The sequence below is a fragment of the Protopterus annectens genome, chromosome 2.part1 (genome assembly GCF_019279795.1).
Source record: "Protopterus annectens isolate FY-2018-M chromosome 2.part1, PAN1.0, whole genome shotgun sequence".
Lineage (NCBI taxonomy): Eukaryota > Metazoa > Chordata > Ceratodontiformes > Protopteridae > Protopterus > Protopterus annectens.
In genome coordinates this window covers 78,247,946-78,262,327 of record NC_056729.1, presented here as the reverse complement: position 1 = coordinate 78,262,327, position 14,382 = coordinate 78,247,946, and the positions used below count along the sequence as shown (strand labels likewise).

Sequence of the window (14,382 nt, the reverse complement as noted above, 5' to 3'; positions counted from 1 at the left end):
TGGATTAAAAACGTGTCTAATTATGTGTAAATGTGAACGCCCTTTAAACAGAGCTGGAAAAGTTTTTGGTAAACACAGACAGAGCCCTGGACAGTCCAAAGGGAAAGAAGATGAATTGGAAATGCTGTATCCCTGTCACAAACCTCAGTAGCTTGTTGTGTTCCTTGTAAACTGGAATATGCTGGTGAGCATCCTTTTTGTCCAAGGTGATTCTCCCAGTTTAATTTCTACAAATCTTTTGGGTTTCTATTACTATGAGAGGAATGGACCCAATTCAAAAGTCAGGGTATAGTTAAGGTTCATGAAATTAGTATTATTTTAATCTTTGATGTTAGCCAAAAGTGCTCTTTGCAGCCCTCGCAATGTGTCCAGAATATATTTATGTTAATTGACTCCTTTTGCAATTCATACAGAGTTGCATGTATTGGTAGCATATCTAAATACTACCACAAATTCTTTTTATTAGACCCACAGCTTCTACTACTATTGGAACGGTCTGGGTATCTTTTTTCACATTGCTCTAAGTTCTACCTGCAAATTCTGATATTTTAAGACTTTGTGTCGCTCTGTATGTAAGACACTGTAATAACTGGGTGTAGCTATGATCAACGCTACTTTTGTCCTTTTTCCAGGGACTACTATATCTGGTTTTCTCGCATCTATTTTTGAACTGGTAATGAATGATCACATGTGATGTACACTTCATCATTCTCTATAATGTATTTTGCTTCTTGTTTTCAATGCTTCTCAGCTGCTTCTATATTCTAGTGTTTGCACAATCCCCAGTGCAACAATCTTGCCACATTAAAGTGCCTTTCAATGCACAGGCCCCTCTGCCATGAGTGCATCACACCCAGCAGCAAGGTGTGCAACTGTTTCTGATTCTTTAATACAGAACCTGCATTTGTCTGTTTCTCCCGCATGTTCAATGGACATTGTAAACCAATATGTACATAGTTCACTATCCTGGGGTGCCATTATTAACCTTTCATCCTTTGGTTTCAATTCATCTTTCCTGAATCATTCCTGCATCAAGTCCTGATCAACATGAGATTGCTCCCAAAGATGTCTATACTTGCTACTACATTTATGGCATTTCTACATTATTTTCTTCTCAAGAGGATCACGAGGATTATTTTATGGCAGAGGAAGAAGAGATTACAAAGTCAGAATTTTGATCATATATAAAACAAGAATTTTGTTTTCCCGGGTGTCAGGTAGAAACGAGATACGTCAGTGCTAAACACACTGAAGTTTGATTACAAAAATGCAAACAACGTCATTCATATATGAAGTTCAAGACTGCGGTATCATAGAAGAGGTGTGAGGATGAAGCCATCAAAAGGGTGCAGGCAGTGAAGCCCTCCCCCACAAATGCACTTGTACAGTGTAAAAAATGAGTTTAAGTTTTGAATATTTTCTTAGCGACTGCAGTTCTGCAATTGTGTTTCTTAGTTTTCACCACCACTGCATCACATTTCAGTCATGGAGTCATTTAACATGGATAAGTCATAAATCAGTCTCCAATGTTTGTCCTTCCTGTGCAGAAAGAAAACTATCACATTGACAACACACCCCTAAAAATTGATTCTGTAGTTAAGTATCTGGTTACCTATGTTGAAAATTGTCATTTTATAACCACGTATCCACTGTTGTCAGGAAGTCATTCTTCATTGCACATCTTATATCTACAGGTATTTCATCCAGACCCAAGTCCAAGGATCTAATTGTTTCAATGTACTTTCCACTCATTAGGCCACTAACTGAGTATAATGCCCCTTTTGGTACATACCTGTACATGGAGTATAATGCCCCTTTCGGTACATACATGTACACTGAGTATAAGGCCCCTTCCGGTACATATGTGTACACTGAGTATAATGCCCCTTTTGGTACATACCTGTACATGGAGTATAATGCCCCTTTTGGTACATACCTGTACATGGAGTATAATGCCCCTTTTGGTACATATGTGTACACTGAGTATAAGGCCCCTTCTGGTACATATGTGTACACTGAGTATAATGTACACATATGTACATTGAGTATAATGTCCCATTCAGTACATACTTGTACAAACACTTGTGACAGCCGGAGCAACTACAGTGCTTTCTTATTAAAACATCATCTCCCCAGCTATAACAGTTGTTAAGGAGGGTAGCAAATGCCCTTGAGATAGACACAGCCATGCTAGGGAGGTAAGCATCCCCTGTACACAACTCTTACAAGACCAGTTATGGAAACTGCACCCTATTCTGTGACCTACTGACAAGCCACATGAAGCAAATGAAGAAGGTACAAGTACAACAGTTTCTCACGAAGAGGGCTGAAGGGCTTCAACGTTTGTCTTACAGCAACTCCTCCTACTCTGTATCTTAATGCTTTCATAGAAGAGACGAATGTCTGGCAAACAGCATTAATTGAGCCTTTGTTTCAAACCCCCTGCTTGGAATACCACCTGATGTCCTGAACACAAGAGGACAATCGGCTTCAGTAAGAATTGATATCTACCATACCATGAAATGTGACAGCATCATATTTTAAAGACCCACGATCCCTTGGAATAACCTCCCCTTCACGATCAAACTCGTAAATTCATATCTACAAGATGAAGAACCGGATGACTTTGTGGACATTCGTAAATTATAATGTGGGATCCAGGGCATCAAGCTCCTTGATAGCTAATTGGCCTTGACCTTGTTCATCAAACGTATGAAACTATCCCACAAAAGTAAGAAGTTGGAAGCATAACAAGCTTCAGTTTTTTCCAAACTACTACAATTATGGTCTCAGACCTGAAGTTTAAAGATTTTGAATAGTAACTGTGAGAATATCTGGGATGTGTAACAGGAGAGAGTAAAAGAAATTCCTAGTCATATACATGTTGGGCTGGTCCTCTGCAGATAGTTGGGAAATGGTACCCATCTGTGACACAACTAAAATGTCAGTGGAGAATGGCAAGACTGCCATACTGATATTGCGCTGTCAGATGCCGCAAGGTATAGACAAGTTTGTACTTTAAAGAGTCTAATGACTGCAGGCCCTGATGGGGCTGACAGGATCTCTTAGGCCTCATGGTCTCTGCTATTAGAATTGCTCACAACCAACTTTTTGCACTTATTCATTCCCTGGTGGTGGTGGAGCTTTGACCTCTACTTGCCAGTACCACTAGCAGAAGGTTCACTTCTGAATGGAGGGATGTGTGTCTCTTGAACTCAGGTCAGAATTTTTTTATGTACAAAAAAGGTACTGAAGTTCTGGGCACTCTGAAATAGGACTCTCTTGTTAAAATGTAAACAATATTTAGAAGTCAACACTGGCTGTTTACTTTGCATAGGAAAAAAAATCACTGAAGTGATAATTCTACATGGAATCTGCTGCCTATACATGCATGTTTTAGTGATCCTTTTTAGGGATGACATCAGCCTTGGAAAATTCCCAAAAAAACAGGATGTTAGCGTCATGGGCTGAAGGTATAATAGCTCCCAATTTGCAGTCATCTGCAAATTTGGTAAAACAGAGGCCCTTGACATTAGCCATGACCTCTGAGAAGTAGATTCCAAACAGAAGCAGAGCCAGCACTGAGCCCTGAGGTACTCCTCTGGTGATCGGTCTTTTGGTGGAGGTGGTATCACCAGTTCTGACTTCTTGAGTCCTATCTGTAAGCCAGCTGGCAATCCAAGTTACATATGGATTTATGGCTAGTTTGGTGAGTTTGTCAACAATACCCGAGTGGGGTATTGCATTGAACACCTTAGCCAGGTCTAGGTAGGTGGTATGCACTGTTTTCCCCTCATCCATTGCCTTGGTGACACACACAAAGATGTCTTATCTGGTTAAGTAGGCATGACCTTCCTTTGAGAAAACCAAACCAGGATGGGTCCAGTGTCTGTAGGTTGCCAATATCTTTGTTGATCATTTCCATAACTCATTCCATGGCTTTGTATATTACACTAGATAGACTAATAGGTCTGTAGATTCCAGGGCCACTTGATAGTCCACCCTTGTGAAGAGGAATAACTGTGGCATTCCTCCATTCATGCGGTACATAGCCAGTTTTGAGGCTTTAGTTGAAAAACAACTCAAGTGGTCCCGATAAGTCATTTATTTTTATTTAACATTTACTAACTGGGGTATCTGACTGAGCCGAAAAGGCCCTTTTTCAGCAGAGGCTCGGGGAGAAAAGCTCCACAAAGAAAAATTACAGATACATTTAGATATTTAGACATGATCAGCATACACACAAATTACAACAGATATGTTTTTACAGTGGCATGCAGCACATCAACAGTTACAGTGGAGAGAACAAACAAGAAAATATTAATTTAAAAATAAAGGTAGAAGAGGAAGGAGGCTTCAACCCCTTTACTGAAACTATCCAGTCTCTAGTTACCCATCTCACTCCATCGGACACAAACACCAGCTCTGACACATCTAGCCCCGATCCACTCAGCACCCAACCCACCTTTACCTTTCAAACCGTACCTACCAACCTGATCCGGACCTTACTCAAAAAGCTAAAACCTACTACACTAGCTGCCGACCACCTCCCAGCTGAATATCTTCAAAAAGCAGCTGATGCCATAGCACTTCCCAGTTCTATTCTGATCAACAGATCCATCTCAGAAGGATCCATCCCAGCAATATGGAAAATATCACGTTATATCACTCCATAAAGGAGGAAGTTCCACAGAATGATCTAACTTTAGACCTATAGCCATTCTTTCACCACTAGCTAAAATCATGGAAAGATGCATACACAAATAAATCATGCACTTTCTTAGTCAAAATAGAAAGCTCGCTGACTCTCAGCACAGCTTTAGGCCATTCCACAGTACCACCACAGCCCTTCTATCTTTCTCTAATGTCATCAGTCGCCATTGTAACAACAACAAACTATCTCCGGCACTCTTCCTAGATCTCTCAAAAGCTTTCAATATGGTCAACCATCAACTACTGCTCAATACCCTACAAACCATTGGTTTAGACCAACATGCAATACAATGGTTTCACTCCTACCTAAACGATAGACAGCAGGCTGTCTTATGGCAGAGCAAGTTGTCATCCCAACTTCCTCTAGCCCTAGGTGTCCCACAAGGGTCCATACTAGGTCCCCCTCTTTTCTCTATCTTTATCGATGATCTGCACACCATCCCAGGAGCCACCTGCATCCAATATGCATATGACTCAGCGCTAATATGCTCTGCCTCCTCTCCTACACAACTTCTAACCCTCAACCAGACCACTTTCAGCACGGTAAAAGCATGGCTAGCTAATTGCTGCCTGCTTCTAAATCCTAACAAAACCAAGCTACTACTTTTCTCCCCTAACCGTAGAAATTTTCCTCCTTCCTTCAACATCAAATCTAGCAATGACACTATTATCTCCCCTGATGACCATACAAAGCTTTTAGGCGTAATAATAGACAACAACCTTGAATTTGATAAACATGTCAATCGCACTATTAAGTCCATCAACAAAAAACTTGGCTCCCTGTACAAAGCCAAACCATTCCTCACCCCCCCCCCCCCACCAGCTAGGGTAGCTATTGCAAGATCACACCTTCTCTCTACCCTTATGTATGCCTCCCCTGTACACACCAACCTATCCAAAACTGATCTCAACAAATTATCAGGATGTTATGATCATATAGCCAGATTCGCTACTGGAATGGCTTTTAGGACCTGCCATTGCCAGAACCTCAAATCACTGGGATGGCTAGAGTATACTACCCTTCTACAGTTCAACCAGCTTATAGTAGTGCATGAAATACTCCAACCTGATTACACCCGTGCCCTCAAACATATTCTCACCCCTCATAGTGCCCCCAGGCCATTACGCTCAGCTGACAAACTGGTGCACCAGTGTTTTTTGGGTTGAGTTTCGTTTCGTTGGTTTTTGGGTTTTTATTCAGTTGATAGACTAATGATACTGACCTAAAAATCCAACAACTCTGCAGGCGATGCTACATTTGCCAACTCAACCAGTAAAATCTAGAATCTACTCCCTACTACCATTAACCAAGGAATCATGACTACCCCCTATTTAAGAGAGAACTCAAAAAATACCTCACATCTCATTGGCTGTGCTCTTGTTCTAAACCTGACTAACAACTTCACTAATACATGTCTTGCTACCCAACCTGCTGTTTAGCCAAGTATATATGCCTCATAGCATTTGAATGTCTAAGCATTGTGAATTATGAGATCTGATTGGATTCTATGTTCACATTTTCTGATACGTCTTTGCCAATCAGATGCAAGTCTGCACATTGTGTATACTGACATCTGCCTGCATTCTTTGTCTATATTTTTCTAAACATGTCTGCCTGAGTTTATCACTCAGTGATGCATGTGCTGTCTCTTCCAGGCCTCCACTGAAAATGGACATATATCCAGTCGGACTATCCCGGTCAACAAATGTAAAATAAGTAAATAAAATAAATAGATTTGTGGTGTACAGCTGATATTTGGAACACAGGTAGAATAAATACATAGTACACCAGTACAGTGCAGTACATACATTGTACATTAGCTAGTGTTTGTGAGTAAGAGTGAAGACTATTTTTAAGTACTCAAGGTTTAGTATATGTACCGTATCCGCTTTCACTAGCCTGGGGAGCAAGTCATGGCACTGCCAACTTTTCTTGAGATATTGCCTAATGAGGTTTTTAAAGGAGGCTTTGGACGATGTGTTTTGTATGCTGGTGGGGAGAGAGTCATGTCTCAAGCTACTTAACAGGCAATCAGGGTTGCTGTCTGGGACAACTGAGGCTGTGTTTTTGGCCTTAGCAAGTGCTGCCATGACTTGCTGCTTTCCAACAGTTACGGGGTTATGCTCGTAGGGACTGAGAGGCTTGGGGGGAGTGGGGGGGGGTGAACTTAGAACCAAATTTATCAGCCAGTAGATTCAATATGTCACTTTGCTTGTTTAGCACACTGCTGTATGTTACCTTTAAGGTTTCAGACATAGCTGTAGAAGACCTTAAGGCTGTTTTTAGCCTGAGAGGCTATCTGACCTTACAATTGGCCTTGTTGAATTTAATTAGTACTCTTAGTCTCCTTTTAGTTTAATTAGTGAGTTCTTGTCATTATGATAGTTGCTCTTCCTGACTTTGGTCATGAGTCATGACTTTTTGCCCTTTGTTATATACTCTGTTAAGGTTAGGATTCTACCAGTTTGGCTTATTTTAGGCATATTTCTGGTAAGTACAGCAGCCTCTATGCAGGTTGCATGTGAAATGCTATGAGGCATCCCCAATGACCTAAGCCATAAAATCCACAACATATGAAGATGTATTCTGGCAGTATGTAGTGGATAATCAACACTACAAATCTGATAAACAATGTACATTTTAGACCACAAAAAGGGAAAATGACACAGCTGCATAATGTTCCAATGAAATGAAGGTGCACGTTCTAAAGATTTTTACCAATCCACATTCTTTTCTAATGGCATCTTACTGCTGACTGGTCAACTAAATCAGTTACTGAGCTGTACTGGGTGGTCAATATCAGGTAACTCAATTATTGAGATGGAATTTCTATAAGGTTTTCCATAATCATGTAAATGCTTTATATTTTCCAATTTTTTGATAATACTTTTCCTGTAGTCATCCTTAGATCTGTATCTTCCTGATAATTCTACTTCATCAGAGATCTACACAAAATGATTTCATCACATATATTAATAGTTCCAACAGAAATGTCACAGAAATACAATATCTGTACTTTACAAATTCCATTTTTCCCACTTTTTGATGAAAACAGATACATTACCTGCCAAACACTTCATTTAAAATGAATACACGTACAGTGGAAGAAACTAAAGAATTACAGTTGTTAATTTACTTAATTGTATTTTATTTTATGCTACTTTGTTAACAGAATAAGCTCAGTAGGCACAAGCCTCTTTTCAGGGGCGACCCAGGAGCACTGCCTGCTTAAGTTACAACTCTGAGTCATGCAACAGTAAAAAGGAGATAAAAGGAATCAAACCCTGGACTAGAGAATAAGGTTCATCAGCTCAGCCTTAATCCTCTGCACAAAGCTGTTAGACTGTCTTGTTACATGCCTATTGCTAAATTGAAACATAGCCAATCAAAGACACATACTGTACTAATCACCGGCCCTAAGGCAAGAGTCCGGAAAAAAGGCTAAAGTCAAGTGAATTGAAATGCAGGCCTCTGAAGCTATGATAGGCATACTTGTGTGGCACTGGTATGTACCAGCTAGTAGGACTAATATCTTCCAGCACAAACTAACTGGTCCTTTTTCTTTTGTAAGACATTATCAGCTTTAGTGTGGCTGTTTACACTGTGCTGCTTCCATTTATATTTACTTGAAGAACTTTGTATATCATGCTTTGGAAGACGGTTTTAACACCACCCTGACTCTGGGTATTTTCTGAAACAGTCAGGTAGGCCTCCAGGATGTTCTGCCACTATCAGTGCAGCTCTGACTTGAATTTTCAGCACTAAGATAAGGTCATAGGAGCAAGAAACCATCCCAAGCAAGAAAGTAACAAGAGACAGGAAATACCACCCAGTAGCTTTCAGAGACTAGGCACATTGCCAATGGTGTTCATTACAATAAACAGGACAGAGAAGGGATGCCGCATTCTTGCCATTTGAACAGTTTCTTTTCAAAGAAGCCATAAAGGTAATCTTTCAAACATGGTACTTTCATACAATCTGACAAACAGCACAAACAATCCATAGGCCAGAAAGTACTAGAAACACACTAGCGTACCATCTTGTACATACACAAACTGTAGAAGTGCTGACATAACTAGTTGGGGGTCTCAATCAATGTGAATTTAAAGCAACAATGTTTACCAGGATCAGATGATTAATGAGTGTCACTTTTACATGTACTATTACTCTCTGAATGAGCTTCACTGAAATAACATCAGTGCACTAAGTGCTAGTAGTTTGGAAAACACGTCTTTAAGAAATCAAGTGCTTTTCATTTTGTTTGGTTTGGTGTTGAAACTGAATTTGTATTATGTAGGTGCTATGTAAGAAGGTACAGTGGTACTTAAGTAACATTAATGTCACACTTTTTTAACTTTAGTAATAGCGAGCAAGTATCTTCTTCTTCTTTTGGCTTTTCCCGGTTGGGGTCGCCACAGCAGATCACCTGTCCGCTCATGATGAGCAGTGGAGTTTTACGGTGTCGAGTTGTCAGCCTTCCACAGAAGGCACACATACACACAGGCACTCACACCTAGGGCCAGTTCAGTGTGCCCAATCCACCTACAGCACGTCTTTGGGATGTGGGAGGAAACCGGAGCACCCGGGGGAAACCCACGCGACCACAGGGAGGACATGCAGACTCTGCACCAAAGGCACCCCAGCCGAGGATCAAATCGGAGAACCTCTTGCTGTGAGGCAGCAACGTTAACTGCTGCACCAATATGGCAGCCATAACAGCGAGAAAGTATAAATACCAAAAATGAAAACAAAGTAGCAAGTGTTACCAAATGTTTGCCAAGCAAAACTTACTTAATGGCAGATGTTCACAGGATCTGATTTAAAGACCTGTAGCATTAAGCATTACCAGACAGCTGTGTCATGTGATTTGTCATAGAAAAGATTCACTGTATGGAGAGACAGATGATGAAGATACACAAACGAACAAACTACACACAATGGTGAATCACTGATAAGCTTCCAACAAAATAATAACGTTCTAGCAAAGGCTGCAAGATCTGAAATGTTAAAGCTATATAGTGAGTTGTAATTACCTGGCTCTTATTTACAAAACTGTCCTCTTCATTTAATGGTGTGATTATCTTCAGATAAGATGCTTGGACAGAACCAACTTCATCTCCCTTTTGGCACTGGAAATGATCTTTATTTGTTCGCTGAAGCAACACCAAAACATCACCACGCTGAAAGAAGTTATTTTTGGTTTAAAAATTACTTTTAGTGTAAACTGCTACTCACTGCAAACAATAGCTTAGACAGTCTCAAAGACGACAAAAAAAAAATAAAAGTATGCATGCATCATAGTCTTTGCTTTCCTTGGACAATCTCCCCTTGTGAGCTTCAGTCATAAGTACGATGCCAGAGGTAAAGAGGCTAGGCAGAATCCAAACCACCAGAGGTGTTCATTATAATTTACAAAACAGAGAAAGTACAGTTGCATAGGTTGCACTTACCCATACTTGTAGACATTCAATACTTGTAGACATTCAAATTCCTCACTACTGCAGTAACCTAAAAGGCTATAAGGATTGTGTTTGCCTACGTTCTGGCTCCCCTCCACACTGACTGCTGATTTGTCAGCCTTCAGGAGGGAAGGTCAGCAGTCAAGAGTTGAAAATCTTCAGGATTTTATTGCACAAAAGGTAAAAAGTAGTAAACAAACAGGAAATCACCTCCAAAATATTTCCCAAAATAGTAGGGGGATGGAGGGTGGGTGAAGCTATTGCAGCAGTGAGGAATTTGAACATCTACAGTTATGGGTAAGTACGACTTATACAACTGTACTACATTCATCCTTCCCACTGCTGCAATATCCAGAAATGCTAAATGGGTAGATTACCAAAGCCAATCCAACTTGGGAGGTGTGAGGATATAGCTCCAGGAGTCCCCAGAGAATGATCCTAGCAAAGCCTTTCCTGGATCTCCACTTTGTCACTTTATATATATTAACATATTAAATAATTTTTAAAACATTTACCTCTTCTAAAAATAATCCTAGCAGAAGTACCAAGAGGATGTCTCATTTTCTAGATGGCTAAAAAAACTACCAAGTTTTGCATAACATTCATGATCTATGATGAAAGGAGCATTAAGTAAAGTTATTAAAGAGGAGAATGGCGTGAATATTAACTTTAACAAGTCATTCATCACACTTCATAGCTTGGATTGTTGGTCTGTTAGACAAATATTATGCGAAAATTGGGAGCTTTTTTAGCCAACAAAGAAATGAGGGACCTTCTTGGTACCTCCCCCTAGGATTATTTTTAGAAGTAGTAAATGTTTTAAAATTATTTTGATAATATGTATAAAGTGATGAAGTGGGATAAAAATAATCCCACTAATAAAAAACAGGTACTTTTAAATGTGGCACAATGCCCTTATGTCTTAAATAAAGAACGTATTTTCTTTGGAATACAACTGATACAACCCTAAGGGCATATTAATTGTTTATCAAGGGGTGTCATTTATGCGGCCATCTGCCAACATTGTCCAGCGTTTTATATTGGGAAGACCCAGCTCTGGTTTTAAAGACAGGATATATGAGCACATGTATGACATTCAGAATGCTAACAGCAATAATGCATTATACAACATATTTCTACCAACAATTCTCATTAGATTTTTTTTTTTTTTTTGCCCTTCTACGAGTGCCTGAAGATGTTAGGGGGTGGTCCGTTTTCCAAAATTATTAAGAACAGAGAACTTTGGTGGCAATTATTTTTAAATGCTTCTAACTTTCCTGGTTTGAGTGATATAATATATATTAACAGCATGTTGAAGTTGAAGACTTATGAATTATAATTAACAGGATGAACATTTATTATAGTTATCAGCTACAATGTCAGTATTTTGATGCAGTTTCACATTTTTAAGACTACTTTGTAGAGTGTTGTGGCAATAAGGTGCATTGCTACTTTAAAGACTGACCGGATGTGATGTCATATGTGATGCTTGTGTCAAAAATTACTTGGTTTTGCATTTTTTTGTTTAGAATTGTTCTGAAGTACCATCTGTCTTAGGGGATGAAAGTACTAAACTTTTTATATAGCAATAAAAGTTTGTTGGTTTGAGTGTTTCAAGATTCTATTCGTTTGATTTTTGCTGAGCCGAGGTTTTGTAGTTCCTGGTGTGGATTTTACACTATGTCATCTGAGGAAATGCTGGAGATGAAAGACAATTCATTTACCCAGCATGCTGTATCTTCGGAAAGTCTACATGAAACTATTGGTAACTTGACTCTGTCAATGTGAATTTACACAGCATATGATGGATGTTCCTACTCTAGTATCTGGTGCTTGTGAGGAACCAGGCCTTATGTTTTTCTGCATGACAGTAGTGGTATAACAGCTGCACAATGTTTTCCTTGACATTCTGTCTTTTCTTTTTCGTGGGGGGAAAGCTTTGCCAGCATGTTCGCTGCAGCTAAATAAGGAGAACCACATTACTTCATCAAAGTTACACTGTTGTGTTGAGTTTAGCCGAAACTCTCTATAAACAGCTGAATGAGTTTGAAAATAAATTACTGAAATTCAAAAGTTACAGACTGAAAATTAATATTTTAAGGTATGCATCAAGTCGCTCCTTGTACCTTAGGGCCTAAGAACCTAGAAATTACCTAGCGGTATGAAGGAGGGCTCTGATTTACATCATGAACTGCTAGCCCTTTTTGATCTGCAGGGTTGCAACTTAATAGAAGAGGTTTTGGTTAAGCGCAATAAAAAATGATGGATTGGTTAAAGGTGGAGATCAATTCTCTTGATACCTCGATCACACAAAATATACTGTCTGAGAATTATTCTACTAAATACTTCATTATTTTTAGGCAACTGGACAAGGTCTCATTAGAAGTGAAGATCCGCAGAAGAAACTTAAACAAAACTGATTTGATTGTTCCAAGGGCAAAGGAAAATAGCAACAATGGTCCATTTAATTTTAGAGTTTCTCTTAGTACAGGCCGCAATACAGACAGATATGAGGACTCATGTAATTGAGCAGATGGGACTGGAGAGAATGACTTTTGGCTTAGTCTCTTTAAAATATCCACCTCTGTGATGCTTCCAGCTCATCAAGAACAGGAACAGATTCCACAACAACAACAATGCATGGCAGAACCAGAATTCATGGCTTAAACAGTGACTTCTCCATAGTTTTGTTTTTTTTATGAATGACGGCTCTGATTTCAGTTTTGGATGTAGTGAATGGGTGATCAGCCTTGAACATTTTAGTGAAGTAACTCCTAAAATTATTTTGAATAGACTACGATTTATAACTTTAGTGAAAAGGATGTTGGTCAACAACATGCTTATTTATTGGACAAAGGGTTCACATTTGTTCCAACTTTGAGATCTAAGATATGCAATGTATTAAATGATTCAAAACTGTTTAAAAGGAAATTGAATCTAATACTAAACACAAATCTGGTCAATTACAAGGTAGTCAATACAAAAAACATGGTACATTTAATCTTATATTACACCCTTTAATAAAAACTTTTGAAAAAAACCCGTGAACTAGATTTTAGGCATATGTCAACCCATACTGTTGACACTAATTGGTATAATATAAGTAAGCAAGATTGGAAGTTACTTTTGGACATTGTCCAGAACCCCCAGTTAAGGCTGAAACTGGATAGAGGAGGATCGTTATCATGAATTGGAGGGAGTATAGTACTAGGATTTGTTGTTTACTTTTGAATGAGACATATGAGGAAGTTTCCAGAAATGAATGTAACATTGCTTCTAAAAATTGATATTCAGTTATTCGATCTTTCTACCCAGGGGTAGATCAATGAAGAAGTGCAAAAATATATGATTATTGAGAAGCTGCTATCTTTGGACTATCCAAAACTCAAAGATTTATCCAAACCCCCACCTGACCAAAAGTAGATGCTGGTCATTCAAAAACACATCCAATAGCTAAATATATAAATCTTAAACTCACATACTTTAGTAAGGAAATCCCTTTTAATTGCAAGGGTTCATGGAATTTTTTTTGTAAAGCTTGGCTCTGTTGACTCAGTTTTTCTCATTATATACTTTCAGGATCTATTCACTATGGTACCACATTAATTAGGTTTGGAATATTTTTTTTCATAATTTGAGTAACACTGTTAATATTAGTCCAAGTGGAATGAATACACTGATCGATCTTATGGATATTGTAATAGCTATTAAGTTTATATTTTTTGAAGGTTTGTATTATCGACAAAGGAGTGAGTTGACAAATGGTGCTGCTTGCGTGAGTTTGTTTGCTAACTTGGTCATGGCCCAATGGGAGAAGTGATACCTTTTAAATAGTTCCTTTGGTAAATTCTGGACTTTTTATACTCACTTCCTTGATGATATTTTATTTTGTGGATAGATTAAATGAATAAGACACAGGCATTTGTTGAATATGTTAATTCAACCACTTTTTTAAAATTTGCATATTCCTCTAATCCACAGCACATTATTTGGACTTGGAGATCAGTAAAAATATTGAGGAAAATGGATTTGTAACTAATAGACATAGAAATCCCACTTATTCTAACTCATTGTTGCACTTCTTGAGTTGTCACCTGGGCCAATTAGTTAGACTAGCAAGAATGGTCATGGATTTTGATATGTTTTGGGGAGAATGTAGCATGTTAATTGAGATGTCTATAAGAAAAGGGTATCCTCATAGTTTCTTGG

The 14,382-nt window shown here is 38.8% G+C and overlaps 1 protein-coding gene across 4 annotated transcripts in view; it reads right to left on the bottom strand.

The window, feature by feature from the left end:
- The window catches only part of SH3D19 (SH3 domain containing 19), a 2,322,497-nt gene that overhangs the window by 393,339 nt on the left and 1,914,776 nt on the right, over window positions 1-14,382 (bottom strand). For all 4 annotated transcript variants that reach the window (XM_044062032.1, XM_044062033.1, XM_044062034.1 and 1 more), the window contains one exon: window positions 9,748-9,894. In XM_044062032.1, coding sequence (XP_043917967.1) covers window positions 9,748-9,894 — 147 coding nt within the window. The remainder of the gene's footprint in view (window positions 1-9,747; window positions 9,895-14,382) is intronic.